Source organism: Cavia porcellus, unplaced genomic scaffold (genome assembly GCF_034190915.1).
Source record: "Cavia porcellus strain 051 isolate PalLab524CR breed Dunkin Hartley unplaced genomic scaffold, mCavPor4.1 scaffold_7, whole genome shotgun sequence".
Classification (NCBI taxonomy): domain Eukaryota; kingdom Metazoa; phylum Chordata; class Mammalia; order Rodentia; family Caviidae; genus Cavia; species Cavia porcellus.
The window spans coordinates 68,306,703-68,322,385 of NW_026947490.1; the positions used below are offsets into that span (position 1 = coordinate 68,306,703).

At 47.2% G+C, this 15,683-nt stretch overlaps 1 protein-coding gene across 9 annotated transcripts in view; it reads right to left on the reverse strand.

Moving 5' to 3' along the window:
* The window catches only part of Frmd4a (FERM domain containing 4A), a 561,761-nt gene that overhangs the window by 129,256 nt on the left and 416,822 nt on the right, over window positions 1-15,683 (reverse strand). For all 9 annotated transcript variants that reach the window (XM_063253783.1, XM_063253785.1, XM_063253781.1 and 6 more), the window contains one exon: window positions 3,235-3,329. In XM_063253783.1, the coding sequence (XP_063109853.1) occupies window positions 3,235-3,329 (95 nt within the window). The remainder of the gene's footprint in view (window positions 1-3,234; window positions 3,330-15,683) is intronic.

The following is a 15,683-nucleotide window of genomic DNA, read 5'->3' on the forward strand; positions in this document are numbered from 1 at the left end:
ACATGTTAAAAAATTGGAGAAGGAAGAATGAGTTTCAATGCTGCTAAAATGTTGATTACTACTAGCACTAAATATTCTCAGGCATAACTCTTTCACTGTGGACTTAGACACTTTATTAATAATTAATATAACTTGTCAGTGAGAGCTGCTAAGAGAAACTCCCAATTTCTTCTCTGCATTTTGTTTCAGATATGTTTTCTGAGCTGGCATCTACATCTCACAAAACATCATTAACAAGAAGTAGTATTGGAAGAACTACAGACGATCCATGGCCTGAGACTCATTTTTTCAAGGACCCCCACTGTGGCCAGTGATTCTGCATTTGCAGCTCCCAAGCGCTGACCAAAGGGTGCATTAGGCAAACTATGTCGTCTGTCACACACAGGTTGCCACAAGGACAGAGCTTCTGCTGCCCTTCACTGTCCAGCAGAGTAGCACGTGCCTAAGGCACAGAGCACACACAGACCTCACTGCCTGATCTGAAGACTCTGTTAGGGGAAGGATGGGGATGCGTTCTAGTGTTTGCCCAGTGTCCTGGGTACTTATTACTAAGATGAAACACCTGACGCCCAAAGTTAAGGGAGGAAAGTTCTATCTGGCTCAGTTTGTAGAGGTTTCCGTCCATAACCAGCTGACTCCAAGGCAGGGTGGCATGGCAGAGGGGCAACCGTTCTTGGCAATGGAGGACAGCAAAAACAACAAGGAGCTTAACAGCGGCTTTCTGCCTCCTTTTATTTTATCCAGACTACTAGGATTAGGGTGGTGCCAAATCATTCAGTGGACTAATTTAGTTATCACATACCCTTGATCCCAGCATCACACAGTCTAGATTCAGCCGCCTCTGAAAAGCCCCACCTATGACCACATAGGGCTTTAGGGGACATGTAGACACAGCCATAACACCTAGCAATTGTGAGACCCTGGGTTTGATTCCCAGCACTGCATAAATAAGTAAAGGAATTTATTTCTCTTGTTGGATGTGGTGGCACAGCCCTGCAATCCCAGCACTGGGGAGGCTGACACGGGAGGATCATTGCCAGGAGTTTGTAGGGAATTTAAAGCCAACCTGGACTACATACAGAGACTGTCTCAAAAAACCGAAGAACCCTTTCCACACAGAGGGAAGGGTGGGGACAGACTCTAAAGCTGGGCCAGCACTTTCTGACACAGGAATTATCAACCCAAACCAGCTCCCACTCACAGACAAAATTGTGTGGGGTGAATTTTGTTCTTCCATTTCCACCCAGGGGCTCTTTGTCAGCTAGGACACTACCAGACACGAAGCACCATCCTGAATCCTGGTGTCTTCCTGTGCTGACCCTCTGGAGCCCTGGTCCTTGATTCCTTCTGGGCCCCTGACGCTGGCCCCCTTCCTACACAGCAGACGTACCTGCCAGCACCAGCCCCTGGTCACTGCCACTCCTGCCACCACTGGAGAAACCCAGCTGGCCACATGGGCAAGAGCAGTGGTGGTGGTCACATAGTCTATGGACCTTACTCTCCGCTAACACCACTACCGGGTGGAAACCATGCTTCTCTCCGGCTTGCCACACTCACGTGCACACATACTCACTCTTCTGGACCACCCGCCAGTGTTGCTCAGCCCTGCACAGTTACTCAGCTGTACGGTTATGTGGCCTGCATCTCCCTTCCGTGATGCTGGCTTTTGTCCCCTCTCTTTCAAGGGAGAAGAGGGACTCTCTCCCTTTCAACTGATTCCTGCTGCTGAGTTGTTAGTGGTCAGACCTCTGCCCATTAGGCCCAGGATAATTGACTCTTGTTAATTCAAAGGGGAAGTCTAGTCTGATCAGGAGTTCAGGAATCTTTTTGTTGAGTAAACTTATGTGGGAAATGGGAACAATGAGATATGATTAATTGAAGCATACAGTTTCCTTCTAATTAGTGGAAACAATGTGAAGAGCAATTTAAGGGACTTACAGTGATTCTCAAGAGAAAGAGTAGAATATTTTTTCATTCATGGAAGTAATTGTTCTAGATGTTCAGTTGCTTAAAAGTATTTTGTTTTTGATTACTCTGCTGGCTCCTCTCCTGCACAAGCCTCTCCTCCCATCTGACCTTACTGGGTTCCATCTGGAGGCCAGCAAGGCCTCAGACAAGAGTGACCTTCCTGCCACAGGAAGGCCTCAGTTGCCTATAGGCTCCAGAAGCAGGGCTGACCTTGATCTTGAGGAGGACATGGCTTTGCTCCTAACACACTGCTGCTCCAAATACCACTGACTGACAGGATGACTGTATGTTCCAATTTGCCTGACACAGCCTGAGCTAGAAACCCTTTTATCCCTGGCAACTCCATCTGAATAACAGGATATAGACCCTTGTCCATTTGCAGCTCCCTGAGGCCAAGGGTAGCCATGCACAAGTACACGTGGTCATTCATCTGACCAGTATGACTGGCACCTGCTCTTACTTTGGAACTGGTCCTGCCTTGATGATACCACAGATTCCTGGGGCATGAGCCATTCGACCCACCCGCTAATCAAACTGATTGGTAACCATCTTTGAAAACCATCTCCACAACTCTAAGGTTTACATAGGTATACATGGATATACACAGAGAAAATTATGGTACAATCGCTTAGGATTGCTTATTCTTATCTAGGAATTTGGGTGGTATTCAGTTATCTTTTGATAATAGTGCATTAATACAAAATAGAAATTTTAGTAGATATTCTTTCCTTGTATTGCAAAACATCACTTTATAAAACTAAACTGAAAAACTACTGAAAGTAAATATACGTCTCATCAGATGACTGATCTGAATTTCTGATTTCTGTATCCTGTTTCAGCTTAGATGGTCAAACTGCCCAGATAGTTTTCATTTTGAATTTATCATCAAATTTACTTCCTGTTAGTATTAATCCAATACTGGAGAGAATCATTTAATTTTCCAGAAGTTTTCGTTTAACTTTAATGAAAACCAAACCCATACAGATACACTTTTGAAGAAAAATAAACATTTTGGTCTGAATATGAACCTGCTTGATTATAAGAATGAGTTCACCTAACGATTTCACAATATTAGCATCACCCTAATTACAGCCTGCGGCTGTTCCAGGCTGGGGATTGTGAGCATTTTGAAATCCGGATGGTGAACCTGGACTGACCCCCAACCACGGACGCAGCTGGCTTGCAGCTGATTCGGAGCTCACTTTGGAGGCTGTAGTTGCTGGCCCTGCCGTGTCCTCCGGCGCCCAGGGTGCCAGTGACACTTACGTCTCATCGGTGAAGGCGATCCCAAAGTACTCCTTTTCCTTCAGGTTGAAGTGAGATGCCACGAGATCAAGCAGCTCCTTGGCCAGAAGCTTGGGCTGGGGGAGAACACAGAGTGAAAAAGTTAAGTGACCAGAGCCGAGTTTCCTAAAATGTGTAGTCTCAGGTTTCTATCTTTTGCTCAGTGCAAGGCCTCAAAGTTCAAACATTGTACATAAATGCAAGTGAGTTTTATAAAACCAACAGACCGAGAGGGCACCGAACAAACAGGCAAGGGAAGGGTGGCCAGAAATGCAGACTTTCTTATTTTCTACTTGCTTTTGTTCTACCAACCAATGGCACTAGCTTTTGGCAGGGCTGTCAGGTCTGATGACTTTCCTGCCTTATAACTGATTTTGAATTGGAGGAAAATGGCCTAATTTTTTTTTAAAAGTCAATATATTTAACACCAATACAGATGCTTCTGTATTTCTGAGGAGGCTACTTCCCAAAAAGCCCACTGTAAGTTGAAAGTATCACTAAGTGAAAAAGGAATTCGCTCCTGTTGACCTGTGGGCAGCACAGTGCACTGTACATCCTCGGTGGCTCACCTTGTAATCCAGGGGGACGGAGGCTTCCCATCACCACCGTTGCCCAGGATCTCCCAGAGGATCGTGCCACGTAGCACTAGCCCAGGGAGAAGATCCAAATCCAAAATACCAAGTGTGGCTTCCACGGAATCCTGGGCTTTTGCACCACCGTGAGGTCTCCGGATCCCAGGGTAAGCGATCACGAGCACAGAACTACTCACATTTATGTGTGGCAGGCATTGAGCTAAGCACTCACAGATACCAGTGTCTCTGTGAGCATCGGGGAGCTCAGAGGGAGAGCATCTACCTAAAGTGCACAAGGCCTTGCTTCCATGTCCAGCACCGCAGGGTGTAAAGTCAGGTTTGGGAGCCAACAGGTGAAAACGTGACTCAGTCCTCTAAAGAAATTACCAGAGTAGTGGATGTCACCTTGGACAGCGTGGAGAATGACTTTTGGCATCTTTGTGGTGCTGTGTCCCTCTGCTCACACCTGTCACCACAACTGATTTGTATACTTATTTATTCTTGTTTGTTTTTGAGGCAGGGTTTCGCCATGCAGTTCAGGATGGCCTTAGCTCACTTTGTAGCCCAGACTGGCTTTGAACTCCTGCCTCAGCCTCCCGAGTGGTGGGATTATAGGTGTGCTCCACCATGGCCAACCACCACAGCTCTTTTAATATAAGAACTTCTACAATAGGAAAGCAAGTTTTCCTGGTGACTTACAAACAGAAGGCCACACCACAGGAATAGACTTCAGTCCTCTTGCCAGGCTTGCATCAATTTGCATGGATAGTTTTAATTAAAAAAAAAAACTTAAAAATTCAGTCTTGTTACTGTATAGGAGACTTGTTTTTTTTTGTTGTTGTTTTGTTTTATGTTTTTTTTTTGTGTGTGTGTGTTTTTCCTTTTTATCAGTACCCAGGATTGAACTCACCACTGCCTGCTTTACAAGGCAGACGCTTATGCCGCTGAGCTAAATCCCCAGCCCCTAAGACTTGTTATGGATCTATATATGGGATGATCAAAATGTACTGTGAATATTTAAATTCTTAGAAAGTTTATTACGGTAAAAGACACACCGCCAAGAAACCCCCTCCACCCCCTCCCCCTCACTTCACACACCCCGATCCTATCATTCTTGTTACTTTCTGGAGCAGTTCTAGAAGTCGTTTTTTGAAAGTATCTTTATGGGGGTGACAAAAACACAGTGGACACTGCTGTTGAGTGGCACTTGGCAGGAATTCAGCCTGTGGGAACGCTGCAGCGCATCTTCATCCGCCTGCTCACTGCATCAAGCATCATGGGACTGCTGGCTCCTCCCCAATGTCAAACTAAGCACGAGGGGCCAAGTGTTAGGTTTACTATCAAGGCAACCATCTGCAGACACCCACAAAAGGGGGCTTCCAGAACTGCTTCGGAAAGTGGCAAGAACCACGGGACAACAGTCTGAAACAAGAGGGAGGTTATGGCACTGTGTCTCCTGCTACAGTCCACCAAGAAAAGAAAAAGTAAAATCTCACTGTAGTTTATCACACCTCGTATACTGCTCTCCAGGGAAGAAGCCCAAGTTTACCTCCACAATTTACAATAGAAAAATAAAGGTTGAAGAGAGGGAGGGAAGGGGGGTGGGGGAAGGAGAGGAAGAGAGAGAAAAAGAGAGAGAAAGAAAGGAGGGAGTAAGGGAGAGGAAGAGGAAGAGAGCGGACTTCAGCGATGCGGTGGCTACAGTTCGGGAATCTTGGAACCCTAACTCCCTGTAACAGCCCCTCATTTTCCTACTGTCGTGGTCCGTGATGACAGCCCAGATGGGCCCTTCCATCAGGCAGCATGAGAACCAACCCCCAGCCCCTGACAGACAAGTGGTGGGGGTGCTACAGTCCAAGGCTCTGGGGCCGCTTGTTACACAGCATAACCTGGCCCACCTGAGTTACTCAAGTACCAATCTTTCTCCAGCCGTGAGGCTGCTCTGAACCACTTCAGGCACCAGCATATTGATTTCCTGATCTTGCAAACAAGAACAATGTCCCACCCTGACACAAAGGTGATTAATGAACTGCACAGTTCTGAAGATTCCTTAAACTCATCTGGAGCACTGCTGGGAAAGCAGAAAGCAGCCTGCTATTATGCTCTTGGAAGGAATGTTTGCAGGATCCTGCTGATTGTAATTTGCCAATTACTTGGGCTGTAAACATTCGTAGAACTTTGCAGGGATTGGGCTGGGAGTAAGGCCAGAAAGGCAGCCGGTGGCCTGTCACAACCTACAGGACAAACTGAGCAGGAGCTGGAGCACAGCATGGGCCGGGCCAGCCTCGCAAATACTGGGATGGTTAGAAATGGCCTCTCTGGTCAGTGGCTGCGCTGGCCCAATGCTTTTAAGATCAACTTTCTCTCAGCCCGTAATTAGTTTTGTTCACCTAATAACTTTTCTATTTTCCTCTTTCAATGTCAAACCCACTGTCCTTCTAAGTTAGTGTTCTTCTTGTGGGTGGCCAGTGAAATCTCCCTCTCAATGTTCCCATCTATATGGTCTGCTTGGTGGCACTGTCTGGGGCCTTGGGGCTGGCTTCCTGTGCCGAGGTTGCTGTGGACCTGAGCCGCATATGGGCTGGGAGGGAGATACAGCAGCTCCCGGTGCTGCTGCGGTCACATCAGTCCCGATAGCCCAGAGGAGGACCCACGTGTGCAGGCAGGCAGGGCTGACCGCTGTGACTGAGCCTGCAGTACTGGCAGCCTGTGGTGCTCTGGACCTTGTCCATGCCCAGTGGTCTCTGTAAAGCTTCATGTGACAGACCCCAAGCCACATCCTCACTCTGCACACAGTGCAAGTGCGTGTCAGGTGGCTGGTTTCGGACAAGTGTTCCGACCTCTCTGGGGCTCAGTTTTCTCCTCTGAAAATGACGGCATGGACATCCTAAAATATCATTCATATGTGACTCTTGAGTGCATCTTCTTCCTTTCCTGAAAACTGCCCAGCTTCCCTTCCCAAAGGCCTTATTCACTCTGTTGTGTTTATTTTTTTGTTTTTGAGAGGGGGTCTCATTAAGCTCAGATTAATCTTGAATTCTATGCATCTCCAGGCTGACCTTGAATTTGTGATCCTCCTGCCTCAGTCCCCTGAATGCTGATATTACAAGTGTATGCCACCATGCCAGGCAAAATGTCCATTTTTGTTCAATCTATTTGTATTGAACTATAGCAAACCCTGATCTCACTGTTATTTTCTAATTGTTATCCACACTCTCCTCTCTGCTTCCAATTCCCACTCAGTTTTCATCCTGCTGGAAGCCCTACTCCCCCACGAAGCTTCCCCTGCACAAGGGCCCCTCTGTTCTCCACATTCCTGTAGCATGTGTACCTCACTGACCCTTCCCATGGGTGCTCTGTGGTCAGACCTGTGCAATGTGATTTATCACCCCAGTAGTGGTTGAGAGTGCATGTGAGTCCTGACCCCTGGATGCTGCTTTGTATTATGGAAGGCGGGGACAGGGTTCTTCAGAGGAGGAGGAACCTACCCTGACTCACCGGCTGGGGCTGGACTGAGTCAAAGAGGCAATGGCATTCCTTTGACAGAGACTGAGATTTCTGAAACAGTCTCAAGAGAGGGCAGAGACAGGAGTAACAGGGGCAAAGGCAGCTGCCAGAAGAGGCTGGGCTCCTGCCCCACCAGCCTTGAACTGTGGAGATACATTTCTCTGGTCAGCCACCACGCTGCTGGATAGGTGGATGCCCGCGGACCAGAGCCCCAGAGCCGGTGTGTACGCTGCAGGGAGGAGCTGCTGGCTGTCCTGGGAGGAGGCAGCAGAGCTCTGGCCTGGGGCTGCCCACATAGAAATGGGGAGCTGGGCTCCATCTCCAGCCTCCACCTTCTATGTCCCATGAGCCACTGCACTGATGGGTGTCACACAGGTCCTCACCAGAGGGCCTGCCCCTTCCCAGTGAACTAACCCCGCACCACCCAGCAATCATCCATCGGCCCCAGCCCGTGCTTTGGGAGGAATCAGGGCTGTGTTCAGAGGCACTGCCCTCCATCCCAGGGGCCTCCATGACAGCTCACTGAGGGCAGAGGTGACCACCATGTGACAGAAAAGTATCGTGCCCGCTTGAGGCTCAGCTACAGGCTCTCTGTGCCCGACACCACCTGTCCACCCTAGGGACCCTGGGCCTTGATGGACAGGTGATGTCTGCCTTTAGGGTGGCCGCAGCTGTGAGACAGCAGACAGGGTTGGTCCCAGCTGCCTCCCAAGAGGGGCTGAGGCTCATTTTCCTGCAAACCTGGGGGAGGGGAAGCTTTGTGTAAAGGACACTTGAGCCTGCTGTTTCTCACGGCCCCCTCCCAGTTCCCCACCCAGGTCCCCAGGGCTCTGCAGTAAACCAGGGAGGAGCCTGGGCTGCTCACTGCTCCTGGGGAGGGCAGCAGGTAGATGGGAGGCACAGTTCTTCCTTCCTCCCTCTTCCCGTAGTTTCCACTTAGTGGCAGATGCTCCCGGGCCCTGCAGCCCCTCCTCCCCTTGCACCCTTAGGCTGCTGCTGATTATTTACTGGGGAGGCCAATTTCCTTCCTGGCTAAGAGGATACGGTGGCAGGGGACAGACGGCCACTCTCTTTATGAATAGGGGTGGGGTGGGGTCCTCAAGCAAGGACCTGAAAACCTGCACTTCCACCTGTATCTCGAGGTCCTCCAGCCTGATCAGGACCCTACAGTGCTTTATTCCAGCTCAGAACCCAGTGGAGCAGGACATCATGGCACAGCTGGCTGTGACTTTCTGGGACAGCATGAGTTTCCCATGAGCATGTGCTTCCCATGGGGATGCTCACTCCACTAAGGCCCTGGAAAGTGGCTCACAGTCTCTGCCACTGCAATCACCTGGAAATGCAGGGTCACACAGAGCCAGAGGCCACCCACCCAAGCACTTAACTAACTCGAAGGAAACCAGAGCTCAGAGATGTCAACAGGGACAAGGGAGGCTACTGAGCTGCCCCCACAGGCAGGGCCAGGCCCAGGGGCCTCATACAGCCCTTGCCCCCCAATCCAAAGTGTGGAGGAAAGGAAACAGAAGGGCGTGTGAATGCCTGGATGCTCTGAGCGCTAGCTTCCCACCTTCCCAGTGTCCCCCTGGCTTCCGCCTGCACCGTGACCGACCTCAGCCCACTGGGTCTTTAAAACAACAGAGATGCTAACTCTCAGGCCCCAGAACACAGCACAGCGGGTACAGGCTCAAAGGGCAGAGTCTAGGGCCAACTCCCAAGCCTGGCTTTGCCTTGGATGTTACTGATCCAGCTATCAAAATGATAAAAACTATATACACTGTGTTTATGGTAGGTGTATGACATGATGTATTTGATCTAAGAATATGAGGGATGATCAAAAATATTTGACCTAGGAAGATAAGTAGTGAAATGAAAAGGTTGTTGCAGTAAAGACACATTGCCACGATCCCCTCAAAATAATGCCCTTCCTTTGAACACGTTTATCCCGTCATTCTTGGCAAGGTATCTTATACATAATAAGTGTTTAAAAATTCGAACATTCGCCATATTTTCCAAACACTCTTTGTGCAGCACAGACGTAACCTGACCGCCTCACATATGCATTTAGTGGTAGGAACATTTAAAATCTGTCCTCAGCAACTTTCCGCATACAAAGCATCGTTAACTGCTGTGGACATGAAGGATGACAGAGCTCCTGAACAAAGCTGCCTTCGGTGTGGACAAACAGGTCCAGCCAGCCAGGAACAGCCTCTTCCCAGGTCAGCAACTGGAGACATTGAAGCGACCTTCAGAGTGCAGTCGGGTTCTGGCAGCGCGGTGCTCAGGGCCTGGAGTGGCGGTCCTATGATCTGCCCACTGACAGCCCTGCACAGTGCCAGCATCTAACACAGGCCAGCCTGGTGGGCTCGATGCCACATGGACCACTCCCAGGCTGGGCTGAAGCAGAGAACTTCGGGGCCGAGGGCAGAAGCTAAGAAAGGGTTAGGTTTCAGTCAGATCCTCTCTCTCCAGGCACCACAACGGGGCAATGTGGGATGCACACCTTGGAAAATGCTCAAGGAGGGAGACCCTGTACCCCGACTCCTAACTGTGCCCCTTCCTCAGTCCTCCCCCAGCTGACTCCAGCCCAGGTCCTGGGCATCCCCTTGACACCCCCTGCTCAGCACACCTCTCCTCCTGAGGGATTCTGTTTACTCAGCTTTAGAACTCCTGAGAACAATCTTTTTAAGTTTCTCGACTGTCCCCCTACCCTTCCCTCTTATATTTTATCCCCTGACCCCTCCCTTTAATTTCCACATAGTTTCTTCCATGTTCTTAGATACAGCCTGGTTTCAGGTTCTCCACAAAGTTAGGGCTGACTCAGGATGGGAGGGCTTCTTTCCCATCCCTGCGTTTGAATGATGTAATGAGAAGGCTTTGACAGGCAATATAATTAGTGCTCCTCTAGAAATGCAAAGCTTCTTGCCAGCCTGCTGGGGAGCCTGTTTTATTCAGGATCCCCCTGAGGACTTGGGGAGACAGGCAGGTGTTCATTAGGGGGCACCTCCTGATTAGCGTAGACCCCAGACTCCAGCCTGCTCAGGGCAATGTCACCAGGACTGCTAAGGCAGCCCCTCTGCATTAATGAAACCGTAACTCTGCTCTGCTGAGGCAAAACAAAGCCAGTCCCAGTACTCAGCTTGGCTCTGTGGAGAAGGCTGTCAGGTCCGCAGCCCAAATCCGGAGCTATTTCTAGCAGAAGCCAGGGTGCTGTGTGAACTGTCACCTCGGGATTCCAAGCTGTGTGTCTACCCACACAGTTGGAGACCAGCACAGGACAGAGGACAGAAGACAACTCCTGGCCTTTAACAGTGATTCATTAGAAGCATGATTTGTGCTTTCTTCTGCTGACAGTCAGGGACGTAAAATCAGTCTTTGCTAAACAAGGATAATGATGACAATGACAACAACCAGCCAGTGTCTCCTCATTTAGGCCAGCAGATGCCCAATAAGTGACTAAGCGAAAGCAGCAAACCATGACCTTCATTTTATTACTTTGTGACTTTGGGTCATATCCTTTGCTCAACGCTGCATATAAGCATTTTGCTTTTGTTTTTATTTTGTTTTCTTGGCACTGAGAATTGAAGTCACAACCCCACATTTGCCAAGCAGGTGTTGTGCTGCTGAGCTATATCCCTGGCCCCATATTTGCATGTTGAAAATTTAGGAGGTCAATCTAAAAATTGGCGAAACAAGGTTGATTAGCCCTAAATGTACATAACCTATTGAGGCAAGAGATCAGGGCATGGCAAATCCGTGGGGCAACTAGGTGTAACCTGTTAATTACGGAAACCTCCCACCACAGCCAGGACACTGGGCAGAGTAGTCAGAAAGCTGGCCCGAACCTGAGGGCAGACAGGGGTGTAAATAACGGCAGCCACCAGCCGCACGGCCACCGTCTTCTGGCTCTCGCAGTGGCCTGCTCTGTGTGCGGGACAAACAATGTTTTCTCTTCTTTCTTCAGAGTGCTTAATTTTCACCTTCGTCCTTTTGAGTCAGGGCTCACTATGGCCTAGACTCACCCTGCAGCCCAGGCTGGCCGCAAACTATCAGTGATCTTCCTGCCTCAACCTCCCGAGTGCTATGATTAGAGGCATTCACTTCTTTTCACCAAATTAATGCTGAATTTTATATTCTTTAGTTGTTTCATCCAATTCTTTGAACAGGAGAACAAAGCCTGCAGAGGATGGCTGGGCACCCCTGGAAAAAGATTCATCCTGGGCAACCCACTCAGGACCCCTCTGACTTTCTCTTAACAGAAGTTATCTTTCAGTAACCACATTCTGCTCTTAACTTCTGCTGATCCTAAGATTCATTCTCGATTTTAAGAACACACACTTGTACCTGACATCTAGTGGTTGGCAGTTTCTTTTCTCCACATAATTGTTGCTTCTTTTTTTTCTTTTTCCCCTTCAAAAAGATGCCAGTCCTTGGGCTGGGGATTTAGCTCAGCGGCATAAGTGCCTGCCTTGTAAGCACACAGTCGTGAGCTCGATTTCCAGTACAAAAAAAAAGAAAAGATGCCAGTCCTCATCCTTGAATTTGAACCTCTCTTCATCCAGGCTGGAATCAATTACTCCTTTGGACATAAACGGCCCATGCACTGACTGGGAGCTGACATACATTATCCAAGGTCAAATTGAGGTAGGATGCAAGAAACAATCGTAACTAAAGACATCGTAACTAAAAATTGTACTTCTAAGGAGACTGCGAATTGAGCACCGCAGCAGAAGTCACCCCTGGCATCACATCGGCTTCTCTTGGTTACATCTAGGATCCTTTTCTTTCAGGCCCACCACACCCCGAATTCCTCAGGAACACAGGAAGTCCATCAAGCAGCTTCATAGAGAAAGTGAAGAACAGAAACCGGATGCTTGCATAAGGACAGTGGAAAGAATCAAAGGAATGTTTAAATTATCCAGGAAAACTGTGCCCTTCCCTGAGGAAAGAGCCACTCCTCTGTTGGGAGGCTGCCTTTCTTTGACTCTCTGCCCCCCAGGGATGCAGCAGTGTTCCCTGTCCCAGGAAACCAGCACCCCTCGCTCATGGGCCCACTTTACTCCTCTGAGCATGTACCTTTTGATTTCTGCCTCGTAAAACCCTTCCAGTGCTAGTAAAACCCTTCCTGACTAGTCTGGAACATTCCTCTTCAGCCACGGCAGTGAGCGAACCTGCTACAAGGAGAGCTGGGTCAGGTTCTCAGCTCAGCGCCAGGAGCCTCCCTGGACCCTTTCTGGCGATGACTTCTGGTGAGCCAGCCGCAGGAGCAAGAGCAGCGGGACTGCTGTCATCTTCCGTGTTCCCCAAAGGAAGGCTAGATTGTATGCCAATTTTTGCTCCAAAAGGCGCAAGGGGGCTTGCATTCGGGGGATGTCTTATTTTTTCATGTATAGCAATCTACATTAATTCACCTACTCATACAGAGAAATCTACATTTGCTCAAACAGTCATGCCATCTTCTTCTGGAATACAGTCATCACTCTCCAAACCTCGGATTCTGGCCTGAATTTCTCATCTCTGCATCTCCTGTGGAACCACTGGCTCCCAATCTCTCATTTCCTGTAGAGACACTGGCCCCAGACTCAACCGGGCAGTAGTGCTCTCCTTAAAAGATGGCTTCTTGGCCATGCAGCCTGCTCATAGTGCATTGCTACAACCCATGGCTTACTGAATTATGAAGACTCACATTAGACACAACATCACCCATTCGTAACTTGCATATTGTGTCTGTTCTCCGATTGGTCATTTGACAGTAAATCTCCAACGCTTCTGTTGACATAGGCATTTACTTGTGTATTTACAAATACTTAATTGTAATTTACATTATCATGTATTTAACTATTCATGTCACTACCATTACTTATTTATATTTAATTGTATATTAGCATTATTATTTTATAATCCATCTGTCATGTGTTGCAGTGGATGTCCTGACCATCCATCTGGCTGACGGTTTTAACTGGGGCTTATTCTGGGGGTAGGACTTCTAAGCTGTTGGCCACGGGGTCCGCCTAGGCTACAGAGTACCTCTGCAGCCTGCCGATAGGTGTTTTGTTTTGTGTTGTGTTGTTTTGTTTTGTGTCTGAAGCCTCTCCAGGTTGCTGCTCTAATGCCCGCTGGTCTCCTCCTCCATCTTATTTGTTTCTGGAAGTCTTATCATTCTGGCCTCAGGTTTACCTCCCTATCTAAAATGGTGTGTGATTTGTCGTTGCTAAGTGACATCTCCAGACTTCTCAAGTCATCTGTGAGTCCCCTGTGTATCTATATTACAGGTCCCTCGATGCAAAGATCTCTGGGGCAGAGTTCTGAGTTAAGGTCATCTTGTGTATGACTCCCTTTCCTGCTTTCCTGAGCTCTTGCTGAAGGCTGGAATACCTAAGTGCCAGGAAGGAGGCCCCTGTAGACCAGCAAGCACTCTAGGAATAGACTAGAGCTGCCTCCTTTGGATCATTCTGACTCTGGGGAAACAGGACAGAGTTATCAGTGGCCACTGGTTCTGATCCTGGGGTGCTGGGGCAGAGCTGTCCCCCTGGGCAGGTGGAGCTCTGGGGGTGGGGTGGGCTGCACTCAGAGTGTGACCCCAGCAGTGGGCAGCTGTGTGCAGGCTGCCCAGGGGCGGGTGGGCTGCGCATGCCGCGTGACCTGGATAAGGTGGTAGGTAGTTCCTGCAGCCTAACTCGGGGATCTAACCAGGATCCGGTCTTTTCCTTTTCTTTCTCTTTGTCTCTTTCCAAAAGTTCACAAGGGAAATCGTAAAGGCTTGTAGCACATCTTAAATGATTATGGGCAATTCAATGTCTGTCCCCAAAATATCACCATTAGGTTATATTTTTTGAACTGGGGATCAGTTTAAGATGAAGAATTTTAAAAGGTTAGTTTTTCTCCAAATGTAAACAAAGGAATAAAAAGGCAAGACCTCAAAATTGATTTTATAATAAGAAGGGACAATAAACAAAGATCCTATCTGGTGGTTTATACCTCTTCTCTCTTTCCCCTTCTGATTTTATTGGTTATAAGTCTACAGTACTAACAACAAGATATCCAGAGTAGCTTAACACTATTAAAGGAAAGACTATTATAACTTACATAAAGGGGCTGGGGATTTAGCTCAGTGGCATAAGCGCCTGCCTTGCAAGCAGGCAGTCTTGAGTTCGATCCCTGGTACCGATAAAAAAGAAAAAGACAAAAAAAAAAATAACTTACATAAAGAAAAACAGAATTAATTGATAACCCCTGGGAAAAATTCTGATTAGTTTATTTACAGTTACAAACTAAAAAGCTAAACTAAAAACTGCAACTAAAACCGAAATGGTTCTTATAATTCAGTATGACCAATACAACTACGTGCATGTTCTGATTATATAGCTCTTTTCCGTGCTCTACCTGTCCTCTTCTGTTCCTCTGCCTGTTAATCTGTTTTAATAATTGGTGAAAGTACCTGCAGCTGCTTCATTTAAAAATACACTTTTAAGTTCATATTTATTTAATTTATCTTTTAATTTTGCCCTTTACACTTCTGTTAGGGCTTTTATAAACACTGATTATACAAATATTCAAAGGTAACCAAACTAACTTAAAATATTAGATGGTAAAAAACCTTCAGCTTGGGCTGAAGGTTCACATAAAAACTTGCAAATATCAGGTTTAAGGTTTGGTAACATAAATGCTATGTATGACTTAGTTAATATGTATGTTTTTGTATGCTAACTTTCAGGTAATGTTATCTTCCAAAAGTTCTACCAATGCTGGCTTATAGATAAGTAGACACAGCCCCAAGGCAGTGCTTTTTGTTCACATGGCTTACAGTGAGCTAATTTAAATTGGTTGATAAGATAAAAGATGTTGTTAGAGTTGGCAGTATCTTTTCATCAAAGTTGTTAGATAATCAAGATTGTACTTATATTAAAATTATTTTTATACCTGCAATGTTCATGGTTGTGTATATATAATAATTTAAGAGCTTTTCCTTGGTTAAAGATAATCATGGTCAGCTTACAAATGTTAACTATGCTGTTTGGTTTTCAGCAGTCATCTAAAGTAACTGTTAGGAGGAAATAAGTAAATATAAGTAGGATTAATGCTTGTAAATGTTCATAACAACCTCTAAGCCATCAGTTATTAAATATAAATTCAGATATTCGTATCTTTAAGGCTTATAAAAGATCACATATTTAAGTGTATTTTCATAAGCTATTTGTATAAAGGTTTAAGATTGCTTCCTTGAGATGGCTAAAAGTTAAATTTCTAGTACTTAATTTTATATTCAAATAATAAAAAAAAGTCCCCGGTTTGGAGGTCTTTTCTCCTGGGAAGCTACCAGACAGACCTGATCCCCCCACCTTACTTCCCCCAACT